The 12,689-nt window shown below is 43.8% G+C and overlaps 1 protein-coding gene across 1 annotated transcript in view; it reads left to right on the top strand.

The window, feature by feature from the left end:
* Positions 1–12,689, top strand: part of Ryr2 (ryanodine receptor 2) — a 533,102-nt gene that overhangs the window by 507,032 nt on the left and 13,381 nt on the right. Inside the window, exons 92-97 of the mRNA XM_060372656.1 lie at positions 698–784; positions 1,618–1,839; positions 3,007–3,137; positions 4,444–4,486; positions 6,485–6,618; positions 11,593–11,653. Of these exons, the coding sequence (XP_060228639.1) occupies positions 698–784; positions 1,618–1,839; positions 3,007–3,137; positions 4,444–4,486; positions 6,485–6,618; positions 11,593–11,653 (678 nt within the window). The remainder of the gene's footprint in view (positions 1–697; positions 785–1,617; positions 1,840–3,006; positions 3,138–4,443; positions 4,487–6,484; positions 6,619–11,592; positions 11,654–12,689) is intronic.

Raw genomic sequence — 12,689 nt, 5'->3', positions numbered from 1 at the left:
GCTTCTTTCTATGGCGCAAGCACAATAACCACCGCCACCCCTCACATCCATGAATGGATGTATGTACACACACACACACACACACACACACACACACACACACGTGCACATACACTGCACATGTGAGTGGATGCGCATACGTACCCCCCATTCCTCTGGAGGCCGGAAGAGGGCATCAGATTCCCCATAATTGGAATTAGTTGTGAACGTCCTGTGTGTGGGTGTTGGAAACTGAACCCAGATCCTCTGCAAGAGCAGCAAATTCTCTTAATCCTCTCTCCAGCCCCACAGCATTACTCTGAACTCGGGCCCTGTCCTCAGTATCCATGCCATCCACTTGTGTTGTCTCAGTTGGCTTAGCTTGCCACCCCCAGGCCTGTGCTCATGCTCAGCTCCTGAGATAAGTCTTTCCTAGCCGTCTATTCCAAACTGTCATCGCACCCACTAAACCGTCACCTGTGTATCAACGTGCCATTTGGAGCTCTTGAACGATATGTTGTATCCGAGAGTGTGGTTATTCTTAGCTGCCTAGTTGTGGCGGTAGAAACTTTGTCCTTTGCTGTGTGTCTCTAGCACCAAGGACACAACAGGCTCCCAATCTGTAGTTCGGAGTAAATGAACAAATGCTCTGTTTAAAACATGTGCACATTTCTGATCTCTTACTAGGTGGCCTGTTCTTAATTCTTTTTCCCTTCAGAACTATTTTGCTCGCAACTTTTACAACATGAGAATGCTGGCCTTGTTTGTCGCCTTCGCCATCAATTTCATCCTGCTCTTCTACAAGGTATAGATGTGTGTTGGCGGGGGTGGGGGGAGGGTAAAAGACCATTCTAAACGTCTGAGGCGATGGATACCAATGGAGAGATTCCCCTGTGAGCTGCAAGTGCATTCATGTATACCAATTCTAAAGGACATCTTGACAAAAGAGACAAACCAAAGCCCAGTCTTACCAGGAAGGCAGGGTGCGTGCACTCCCGAGAAGTGAGTGGGATGAACCTCAGATGCCTGGGACTAGGAGGGTGAGTGAGGCAGAGAGCTCACCCTCAGTGTTCCCAGGATGAGTCAGCTGAATTGCTAACTTGTTTTGATGCCTGGATGTGACAGAACCCTCCCTAACATGACATTATTTGGATAACTGAGAAGAAAAGTATCTAGCATTTTTCTGCACAGATTGGAATCCTTGGTTGGATTAGCCTGAACTAAAACAATTAACATGGTGGTGGTGTGTGTGTGTGTGTGTGTGTGTGTGTGTGTGTGTGTGTGTGTGAGTGAGTGCGGTGTGCATGTATCGGTCAGAGAATACCTTACAAGGGTCTGTATTTTTCTTCCACCATGTCATTCCTGGAGATAGGCATCAGGTCGTAAAACTTGGCAGCAAGTGCTTTCTTCCTACGGAGCCATCTCTCAGGACCCCCAGCGTAAACTTTAGAAGCGTATTTATTACTTGTATTTGCTGTTGGAAAGGTGTTTCTTTATCCTTTCCTGATTGTCTTTCCACGATACCATTGGGCACTGCCATCAAATCCAAGTGTCTACCAAGGTTGTGTTTCTACTTCCTTCTGCTTGTGATTACGTGAGCAGCAGAGAACTGACTGTATTTTAAATGGTTTGAATCAGGTCTCCACGTCTTCTGTGGTTGAAGGAAAGGAGCTGCCCACCCGAACGTCCAGCGACACTGCTAAAGTGACCACCAGCCTGGACAGCAACCCACACAGAATCATTGCAGTTCACTATGTCCTGGAGGAGAGCAGTGGCTACATGGAACCTACCCTGCGCATCTTAGCCATCCTTCACACCGTCATCTCTTTCTTTTGCATCATTGGATACTATTGCTTGAAAGTAAGTCCCCAGGGACCTGCATATTTAGAATGCCTGTTTGTAGTCTGGATTTCTGGGGAAGCCAGTGCCGGGGTGGAATTTAGAAGTGTGGTGTTTATTTGGGATGCTCTAGGAATTCACACCTCTGGGGCAGGAAGCAGGTTGGGGTAGAGGGAAATGAAGGAGTAAGGGCAGAAGAGCAAAATGTGGTCATAGGCTTCCATCTCTGAGGCTAGGACCAGAGGGCCTGACCTTTCTGAGTTTCCACTGATCAGTCATTGATTGCAAGTCTGCTTTTGCCTATTGATGATTACTCATATTGCCAACGTTTGCATGTACAACTTGACCACGCATAAGCGAGCCACCCCCTCCACCACCCACAGTCCCTCATAATTAAACACCTGTCAGGCACGACTGTTCTGCTGTGAGGTACATAGCTCTCAACATCCATGATTGAAGACTCACAGTTCCTGCCATTTCACCTCCAAAATAAGTTGTCTTCATCCCCATGTCCCTAGCGGGGATAACAGTAAGGCTTGGTGACTAGAATTCAAGATGGTAAGATAGTCTGTCTGAGTGCTTGAGGATGTCCTCACCGAGGCAGATATGCTGATTTTTTTATTGTTATTATTTCACTGCTCCATGCCTCTGGGTATGAAGCCTTGTGGGGGTGAATATTCCTCAGTATGAATACCTTCCACCTACGCCTGCACAATCTGCCCATGAGAAAAGGGAATTGGCAGCAGATGACAGACACAGCTTGTTTTATGCACCAAGATTTTTGCCAATACTGAAACTTGAATTTACCTCTATATAATAAAGCCATGCTGTACAGAGTGATTAAAGAGGTTAAAAAGCATGCATTCAGGGACATAAGATTTTTTCATACCTGTTCATATTGATACATTGTAATAATACGTATTTCAATATGTTATTATTTTAATTACCTGTCTCTTTAAATATTTAGAATGTTGCCATTAATCCAGTCAGACATTAACCCCCATGTTTTTAAAACTTACACACGTGTGCTGCTTTCCCAAAAACTTCTAGATGCTTCTTTCTGCCTTAATGCAGTTGATTGTTTTTTTTTTTTTTTTCACTCAATTTTTGCCTTCCTGCAACTACATGGAGAAAGAGATCATGTCAGTCCAGCTAAGTGGATGTCGACACGTTTGTTCCCGTCTGCAGGTCCCATTGGTTATTTTTAAGCGAGAGAAGGAGGTGGCACGGAAGTTGGAGTTTGATGGTCTTTACATAACTGAGCAGCCATCAGAAGATGACATCAAAGGCCAATGGGACAGACTCGTCATCAACACACAGTGAGTGGGGGATTATGGGAGGTATCCCTGGGCTCAGGAATTTCAGGATGACAAAAGAAATTCCCTGCTAGAGTTTTGAAGGTTTCTTTATGAGTTTAGCCTAAATGAATAACAGTTTTATATTCAGCCAAGAAAATCAAAAGCCTGAGAGCCTTGAGAAGCCTAATGGAGGCCACCATTTCTGCCTCTGATCTGAGTCTCTTAATTAAAAGGTTCTTTGACGCCATTGCCACAGTGCTGATGGAGCACACACCCATTACCCAGTGCTCGAGGAGGTATGGCACTAGGCTCACGACCCACAGTGCAGCGTGTTCTCATCCAAGTGTGGAGGAAACAGAAACTTCTCATCACGGAAGGGGCCATAGAGTCTAAGGCAAACATACTGAATTCGCACTGCTGTGTCTGAACTTTCAGAGGACACTACCAACCAGCCTCACGCAAACCTAACAAGTGTCACAGTGTGAAGTCACTTGTAAGAGAAGAAACAAACACCTAAAAAAAAACCTGATCATTTAGCTGTGGGGGTCAAGATGAAAACAGACAGACAGCTACTTGTCACATATAATTCCATCCCAACTTCTGACTTCCACCACAGAAACAATTATTGACTGTGTATTTCTTTAGTGTTCGTACTCTGCAAGAGTCAAATATTATATCACGGTTGAGTTTGTTTATTCTTTTTTTATTTTTTTGGTGGTGCTGGGGATTGGACCCAAGGCCTTGCCCATGCTCTGCGAACACTCTGGTGTTGAGCTGTGTCTGCAGCCCTGGGATTGCTGATGTTACCATTTCTAGTCAGCTCTGAATTTTGCAGTGGGGAATAAGATTCTAACTTTATAGCAAAACAGGGACATGTTTCTACTCTACTAATTTGTTTTTGTTCTTTTTTTTTTTTTGGCGTGGCAGGACTTGAACCCAGGGTCTTGAGCATGCTAGACAACACCCTACATCTCAGCCACCGCCCAAGCTACAGTTCTTAGACGTTCTAGTTTTAAAAATAACTGACAAGACCATATATGTGTATATATATATACATATATGGTCTATATTAGCATATCATCGCGTATTCTACTCTGATTTACCTACTTATATGTTTATATGCTATTGTTTAAAATGATATTTTATACACTTATGATCTAGAAAAATTATGAGAGTGGTTATGCGAGTCACTGTATTTCTAAGTAGATGTCAGGATACCTACATGCATCTTATTTCAGTATTCTCTTGATTTCAAGTTATGTTATTTGCCATTTAACAAATAATACTACCCTTATGTCTCTGCTTTTGCATCTTTTGTATCTTTTAGGTCGTTTCCCAACAACTACTGGGATAAATTTGTTAAAAGAAAGGTAATATTTCTGAGAGGGAATAAGTTTTTCAGTGTTTTCCAGATTTGAGTGTGATGTGGTTTGGATGTAGAACGGGATGTGAGGTATGTTCTAGTTGCTTGCTGCTGTTATTTCATAGTGACAGGAGAAGTGAATAGGCATTTCCAAAAGAGCATCCAAGAAACCCATACTCTCTTGCCCCCAAATAGACAGATGGTGCTTCCCTTACCTGTCCTTCTTTAGGGAACGGTGAGGTCGACACTGTGACAAGAATCAGAAGAATTTGCTTTGATATTGTCTGGGTTGCCCACGTTGGCTACAGGCTCTGTGTGTGTGTGTGTGTGTGTGTGTGTATGTATGTATATATATATATATATATGTATATCCCTGCCCTCCCTACCACACAGGGTCTGTATGTGGCTGAGCACATTTTTTAATTAAAATATCATATGTGTTTGTGTGCTGAAGGCTGCTGTGCAGGGCTCACTCTTTTGTATTTTCTTGCTCCTCCTTTCTTCTTTTTGAGACAGGGTCTCAGAATGTTGCTGAAGCTAGCCTGGAACTCACCAGGTAGCCCCCAAATTGGCTTCAAACTGGAGTCTTTTCTCTCAGCTCCCCGAGAATGCTGAGATTACAGGCATGTGTCCCTGCTCTCTGCCCCTTGCCGATTCTTTGAGTTGCTCAGTCCACACATTGTTTCCTGGTGAATGCCAGCTTGGTGTGTGCTGGCACAGGCGTGCCTGTCCTATGAAGAGATATTTTGTATCTTTATCCATTCAGTGCTTCTCCAAAGGTGGTTGTCAAGGGACAGTGAGAGTCTTTCTTACCACCTTATGCAGAGATGGGGCATACACTAAGAATTTAAACGTAATTCAATTGTAATTAAGCACACACTGTGTGTGTGTGTGTGTGTGTTTGTGTGTGTGTGAATGTCCATATTTTGTGGTGGAAAGAATCTGTGATTGCTGATTGTTGTGTATACCTTTGCACATTTTTTTGTTACCTTGTGAATTGTCACCTTGACCTCATTAGACTAATGCATAAATGCATATCTAAAGTACCAAAGTTTTCAAAGACTATTTTAAAATAAGTAGACAATTTGAATATCTTATATCTATGAAGTTTTTAGTAGAATAAAGAGGGAGTTTATAAAATATAAAACCTGGAGTGTTTCCAGAGAAAACTATAGATTTATGTAACATAAACAGCAGGGTCAAGACCAGGGAGGTTACACAGCTGGCGTTTGCTGTGTGACGTGGGACCTGAGTCTCCACCCCCAGCACTCACACAAGCTGGCCCAGCACATGCTTGTGACCCAAGCACCAGGAGGACATAGATTGGAGCATCTGTAGAACTCACTGGCCAGTTATTCTCACAGAAGCCGTGAGCTCCAGGTTCAAGGATGAGGTCAAGATGAAGGGGGCTAAGGGAGACATGTGACGCTGATCTCTGGCCTCTACATACACTCACAGACATGCACTCATCCCCACATGCAGGTACGTGCTGGGATTACAGGAACAGGCTACGATACATGGCTTTTTACTTGGTACTTCACTGACTGAGACATCACTCCACTTTCTCAACCTGCATCATGGGCTACAAATATTAATACACAACTGGTAAATCACGACAGTCAGGTGAGATAAGGACAAAGTTTACATACTTTGACAATCACAAGTAATCTGACAAAATTCCTGGTAGAAGAATGAAGGTCACCTTCCTGCTGCCTCTTCTACCTTCTCACTTTGTACTGTAGAACAGTCTTTTCTGGGCCTCTCTCACTGGAAGGGAAATCTCATTCCTCAGAGATGAGTTATTCAAAGTGTTCTAGATTTACTTAGAACTTCAACAGCATGACCCCAGAAGATGAATGTAAACTAGATGGCCACATTTTCTTTAAAATCTAGAAAATACATAGTAAGGAAAAATAGAAATAAGAAAAAATTACTCTTGTACATGTGTATTAAGTGTTGCTACTTAGTAGTTAAGGCCAATAACATACTTCTCCTTTGACCACAGGTAATGGATAAATATGGAGAGTTTTATGGGCGAGACAGAATCAGTGAGTTACTGGGCATGGATAAGGCTGCACTGGATTTCAGCGATGCAAGAGAGAAGAAGAAGCCCAAGAAAGACAGCTCCTTGTCTGCTGTGTGAGTAACACTTCTGCCCTACAGTTGGCATGGAAATAAGGGATGCATTTTTGACCTAGCTAACTTACTGATTTCCCTCCCCTCACTTAGGAAAACAGCAAGTGCAGAAAACGCTGACCTGTATACTTTTGGGTTTTCTTAGTGTTTCTATTGCAGTGATGAAACACTATGACCCAAAAGCAGGTTGAGAAGGAAAGTTTATTTGGCTTATACTTCCATGTCATAGCCCATCATCGAAGAAAGTCAGGACAGGAACCCAAATAGGGCAGGAACCTCAAAGCAGAAGGCAGACGCTGATGCAGAGGCTGTGGAAGAGTGCTGCTTACTGGCTTGCTTCTCATGAGTTTATCGGCCTGCTTTCTTGTAGCACTCAGGACCACCAGCCCAGGGATGGCACCACCCATCATGGGCTGGGCTCTCCCGTATCAACCATTAATTAAGAAAATGCCCTACAGCTGGATCTTATGGAGGCATTTTCTCAGCTGAGGCTCCCTCCTTTCGGATGACTCTAGCTCGTGTTAAGATGACATAGAACTAGCCAGGATGTAAGTGTTTGGAACTTTGGAATGAAGGGCTATTTTCCCGTTAACCTTGTCATTGCTATTATTATTTCCTTTTTGAAATGGGGTCTGCCTGTGTAGTCCAGGCTGACCTAAAAGTCGTTAGATAATATCTCAGGTAGGCTTTGGACTACCTGGCAGCTCCCTAGGCCTCCAACTCAGCATCTTCCTGTTCTGGCCTCTGGAGTACTGGGATTTTAGGTCTGAGCCACCACACATGGCTCCCATCAATATTTGGAGATTCCTTCCTTATTATTTACATACAGTGAGAGGAGAGCAACAAGAAAACCCACTATTCTGAATTTAAATCACCCTTTGTAACCTCAGATCCTCTTTAAAGTCAAATATGAACAAAGGCACAATACAGAACGGCATTTTTACAGAAATCTCTTTTGGAGGGAAGTTAAATTCCATGCTTTGGAACCAGAAGCTGTGTAATCCTTTATTTAAAAGTACCTAAAGTTTCTGCCTTTGTGTTATATATAGTTTTAAACGGAAAGCAATAGTGTGCCGAAACACGATGTTACCCTCCTCCATGAAATTTTCCTTCAAATTGAAGTGCTCTTTAGATGGCACTCTTGTGAAATAATGCTCGTTTAATTAAGGTAAACGAGTTGGGTTGAGTTCCCTTGAGACCGAAGCAGTTTATGCCCAGCTCTCTCTCCATATGGATGGTCAGCATGTGTGTGTGTCCCTGTCCACTTAGCAGCTGTCAAGTCAAGCACACTCACTTTTCCTACATGACATTTTACTGCCCAGGCACTTCACTGTTTTAGAAGAAGCACCGTAGTCACGTTCCCTTGAGAGCTCAGCTTTGCTCGGTTTTTGTTTTGGTTTGTTTGTGCTGCAGCACAGAGATGTGCCTGCCTCTGCCTCCCAGAGTGCCGGGATTACAGGTGTGTGCCGCTGCTCTTAACCTCTGAGCCACCTCTCCCGCCCCCATCACAAGTTTTCTAAGTCTTTAAAAACAGTCTGTATCTGGAGCATAGCTCAGGGGGAAAAGGTGCTTGCCGTCCATCCTGACAATCTGCGTTAGGTCTCTCAGACCCACTTGGCAGAACAGAACTGATTCCTACAAGCTGTCCTCTTAAGCACATACATACTATGCTGTGTGCTCATGTGCATGGGTGTATGCGTGTATGTGTGTGTACGTGTGTAAGTACACATGTGTGTGTTCGTGCTCAAGCTGGGCATGGTAGTGCATGCCTATAATACTTCAGTTTAGAATATGGAGACAGGAGGATCAGAAGTTCAAGCCGGTCTGAACTACACAGCAAGTTTCAGGCCAGCCTGAGTCACATGAGACCCTGTGTCACATACATGAGGAAGTGTGCTGAGAGTCTCAGGAGCCAAGGCCTTTCAGGTCAGTCATTTGAAACATGAAGTGGGGTATGAAAGCCACCTGCCAGGAGTGTTTTCAGGTCACTTATTATTAGCAGAAAAGTATATAGTTTTACTGAGTTACACATTTCTTTAGTTACATTTGTAACACCATCAACAATAACAAAAGCATTTGAGGGACAGAAGGAAAGCCTTGTTTTGATTATTTCTTCACTGAGCAGTTTTAAATTAGGTGATGGGCTCGTGAGATGGCTCAGAAGGTAAAGGTATTTGCTGCCAAGCCTGATGACCTGAGTTCCATCCCCAGACTCCACAATGGGAGGAGAGAATTCACTCCACACCCATACTGTGGTACACATACTTACACATACACAACGCACACACATACACACATAAGTATAGCAATCTTTTAATTGGCAAAATCTTTCATTGTTTTATATAATAAATATTTTCAAGACTGACTGCTAGCAATGGGCCGGAAAAAAAGTCTAAGTTATTATCGCCTTCAGATATGGATAAGGAAATCCGAATGAAGATCGGTAAGGAATACACAAGCCTGGGAAAAGGATCTCCGTGTTCTGTGTCTTCACTGAAACCGTTAGAAGGCTGAGACTTACAAGCTTAGCCGGCTTCTGCGTGCATGCCACCTTGATGTGTCCACCGAGATTCAAAACAGTCTGTGTGGTATTTACTCACCAATAAACTTCCGTTATCACGAGACCTATTTATAAACAGGGAATATTTACAGTATTTGTCCACCCATGCAACTTGGAAAGTGCACATTTAAATAGTACTTCGCTTCCTCCCTGTGGTAGAAAAGGCAGAATGCTCCACATTTGTAGCTTATGGTCAGAATCCTTAACCTTCCTCACATCCAGCCACTGCCCACCCCTCTCTCTAATTTATAGGGTTTTCTTGAAACAAGACCTGTTCCTGAGCAATCCTGAGCCTTCATTAGCCACCCTTGTCAACCAGGGCCCCGCCTGGGAGTGGAATCAACTCCACCCAGCATGGTTACTCTCTGTCGACAAAGTATTGCATACTTTAAAAAAGAAACACTGCTTAATGACAGTGCCAGTGAGAGCGCCAGTCAAATGTATGGTTGATGGAAAATAACCGTAAAAGAAAAATCTCACTTAAGAAGCCACAATGCAAAATTCAGGATTCCTGAATTTTGGAACCTTTATGTTCCTTTAGATGTTCCTACAGAAAATAATGCTGCTCTCACACAGATCACCAAGTCACTGATCTTTTCCAACTCCCTTCCTACTTAGAAAACAATTGATGTTGAAACCTATCACAGATATTGATGGGCTGCTTGTGGAAGGGTCTTGTGTTAATAAAAAATAATTATAGCTCAAAGACAAACTTTTGCCTTGAGAAGAAAAGAGATGCAGCTGGGTCTGTCCGTGCACAATCTCAGCATGTGAGAATTTGAAGCAAGAAGGTTAGCCGGGCCTAAGCATTTAAGAGGAATATGGGCAGAATGGCAATGCCCTCGCCTCAGAAAAAGAAAACAAAAACCAAGAGACCAGAAAATCCTCAGCTAAGAAAAGGGAACCTTCGTTCTTCCAGGAAAAACAGAGCAAAGCAAACAGTCAGCAACAACAAACTTATACCTCATCAGCTTTACCTAGGAAACTGCTCATTCTCATACCTCAAATTTCAGAGTGGCCTGTTTAAAAGCGATCATTTTTAAAAAGTAATTAGACTGAAATCTTAATGTCTGGAGAGGCTACTTTGAGATCTGTAGCCTATCGCACTGTATTCTGTCTGTCCATCTCCTCACCTGCCAGCTAGCCTGGAACTGGGGTGTGGAAAGGCTGACCAAGTCATGTCTAACTGCCAAATCAGTGGCGAGTTCTGAAAAAAAAAATGAAGACTTTTATAACATTTGCGTTTTAAAAATTCCAAAGCTCATGAATGTTTGTGGTCAGATTTATTCACCGAGAGACATTTAATTTGTGCAGTAGTGCCTGGGGAAGGGGAGGTCGCAGATCAGTGGCAGAGACACGCTCACAGGCCTCTCTCAGCATTAGCAGTGGCTGAGAGACTTGCTGGAAGTAATCATGGGAGGAGGGTCTAGAGTCCCTTGGGAATCAGGGCAAGGCTAAATCCTGCCTGAAGGGCAATGGGGGGAGCTGGCAGGTGAGTGTCTGCAAAGGAAGCAGGGCTAGGACCACAGCTCAGTGGGAGAGCATTCATTCAGAAAGCGCAAGGTCCCTGGTACATGCATGCCCCAGCACTACAGAGAGAAACCAAGAAGAGGAGCCAAACAGTGCTCTTGTTCACAAAACTTAGTTGTAAGTTGTGTGCGTTTATGCACGTTTTTATTTGAATCAGATGCTTTTCTACTGAAATGCAGTAAGGAATGGACAATAGGACTAGAGAGACGGCCCAGTGGTAAAAGCACTTGCTGTGTAAGCATGAGCATCAGAATTCAGATCTCAAGCGCCTACACAGAGCCAGGTCGGGATGAGCGTGTCTGTTAACCCCAGTGTTGGGAGGAGGAGGCAAGCGGATCCTGGGAGCTTGCTGGCCTGCCACTCTAGCCAAAATGGTGAGGTTCACTGAAATACCCTGTCTCGGAGTAAGATGGAGAGTGATGGATGAAGGCAACCATTCAGTGTCTCACATCAAAGCACGGAGAGTACGGCCCCTGTACACATGCGAGCACACACATATGCCATACACATACAAGAGCATACCCAACACACACACACACACCTGTACATATGACCGCTCATTCTTATCACTCTCTTTGTCCATCTTTCTCCTACTCCCCGCCCCCCCCGACACATGCAATACACATATGTCATAAAAGCTATGTACAAGAATAATGATGATGGTAAACTTAAGTTACTAAAGAACGTGGTGACATTTTGTTTTCTTTCCAAGGTCATCGTAGAGCCCTGGAGTGTGTCCCCAAGCAGGTCTTAGGTCTTCCCCTCCGCCTGGAAACAAGTGGTCCCCAGAGCAGGTGTCCAGCTTTGCCCACGACAGGTGCGGGCACTCTCCCAAGCCAGTATCTTCTGTTAATGCGAACACCCACACTTTCTCTCTGTCATTCCAGGCTGAACTCTATCGATGTGAAGTACCAGATGTGGAAGCTTGGAGTTGTGTTCACAGACAATGTAAGCCTCCTGCGCGCCGCTTGCCCGGAACTGCGGCCTCTTGCCAACAGAGGGGGTTGTTGAGGAAGTTGCTCTGAAAGAGACCTGAACACAGATGCTTTAACCACCCTATCTTATATATTGGTATAAGAAAAACTTTGAAAATTTGTATGGATTCCCATTTATAATTCAGTGGGACCATAGTAGACTTCGTAAGCGTACAGATGCTCAAAACACACACCTAGATAAAAATTAAAAAAGAAAAATTATTTGTACTAAGGAGGAGATGTGTGGGAGGAGGAATCGGAAAGTTGTTGCTAGGTCTTCAATCGTTTAGTTCATCTCTGAAGAGCAATGAGGGTCATCAAATTAAGTATGGGATTCCGAAGAGTGTTTCTTATCATTCAAAGGAGTAATTTTTAGTATAAAAGTGAGCAAAGTACCATTGCTAGGAATTGCTCTTTCTTCATCTGTCACTCAGGCTTAACAGGGTATGTCTCTGTCAATCAATACTGCAGCCATGACTAGTTTGTAAGCCATTTTTATCTCTTTCCTCTTGAGGTTCCCATGAGTGTCCTCTTCCTCAGGCTTTGCATCTCTTGCAAGGTTCTGATGTGTCTCCTTTTTACTGTCCTCTAGCAAGTGTGTCACCTCTAAACCCTTCCCACTAGATCCTTAGTGCCTTTTCAAATGCCATTTTTCTTTTCCTAACTTCAGTCCCTTGATGCTCACGGAAGCTTGCATGACGCCAGCCTCTTCTTTTTTCTTCCTCTAAGATTAGAGTCAGAACAACAGTTCTGATCCTCCCCTAGGAGTGGCTGTCATCCAGACCCAGCATCTGTAGGAGAAGCTCTGCTCCAGAGAGCTAAGGCAACCAGTGGGCTTCAGTCCTGCATCTTCACTGTCCACCAAGCATGGACACTTACACCGTAATGGAACTGAATCGTTTACGTTAGTTATAATTCAGGAAACTGGAGAGATGGTTCAGCAGCTGTTCACAGCACCTCCTCTCTTGCAGAAGACTTGTGTTTGGTTCACAGCACTCACAACTGTCTCC

Source organism: Meriones unguiculatus, chromosome 19, assembly GCF_030254825.1.
Source record: "Meriones unguiculatus strain TT.TT164.6M chromosome 19, Bangor_MerUng_6.1, whole genome shotgun sequence".
NCBI lineage: Eukaryota > Metazoa > Chordata > Mammalia > Rodentia > Muridae > Meriones > Meriones unguiculatus.
This window is presented reverse-complemented; position numbering and strand designations above follow the sequence as displayed.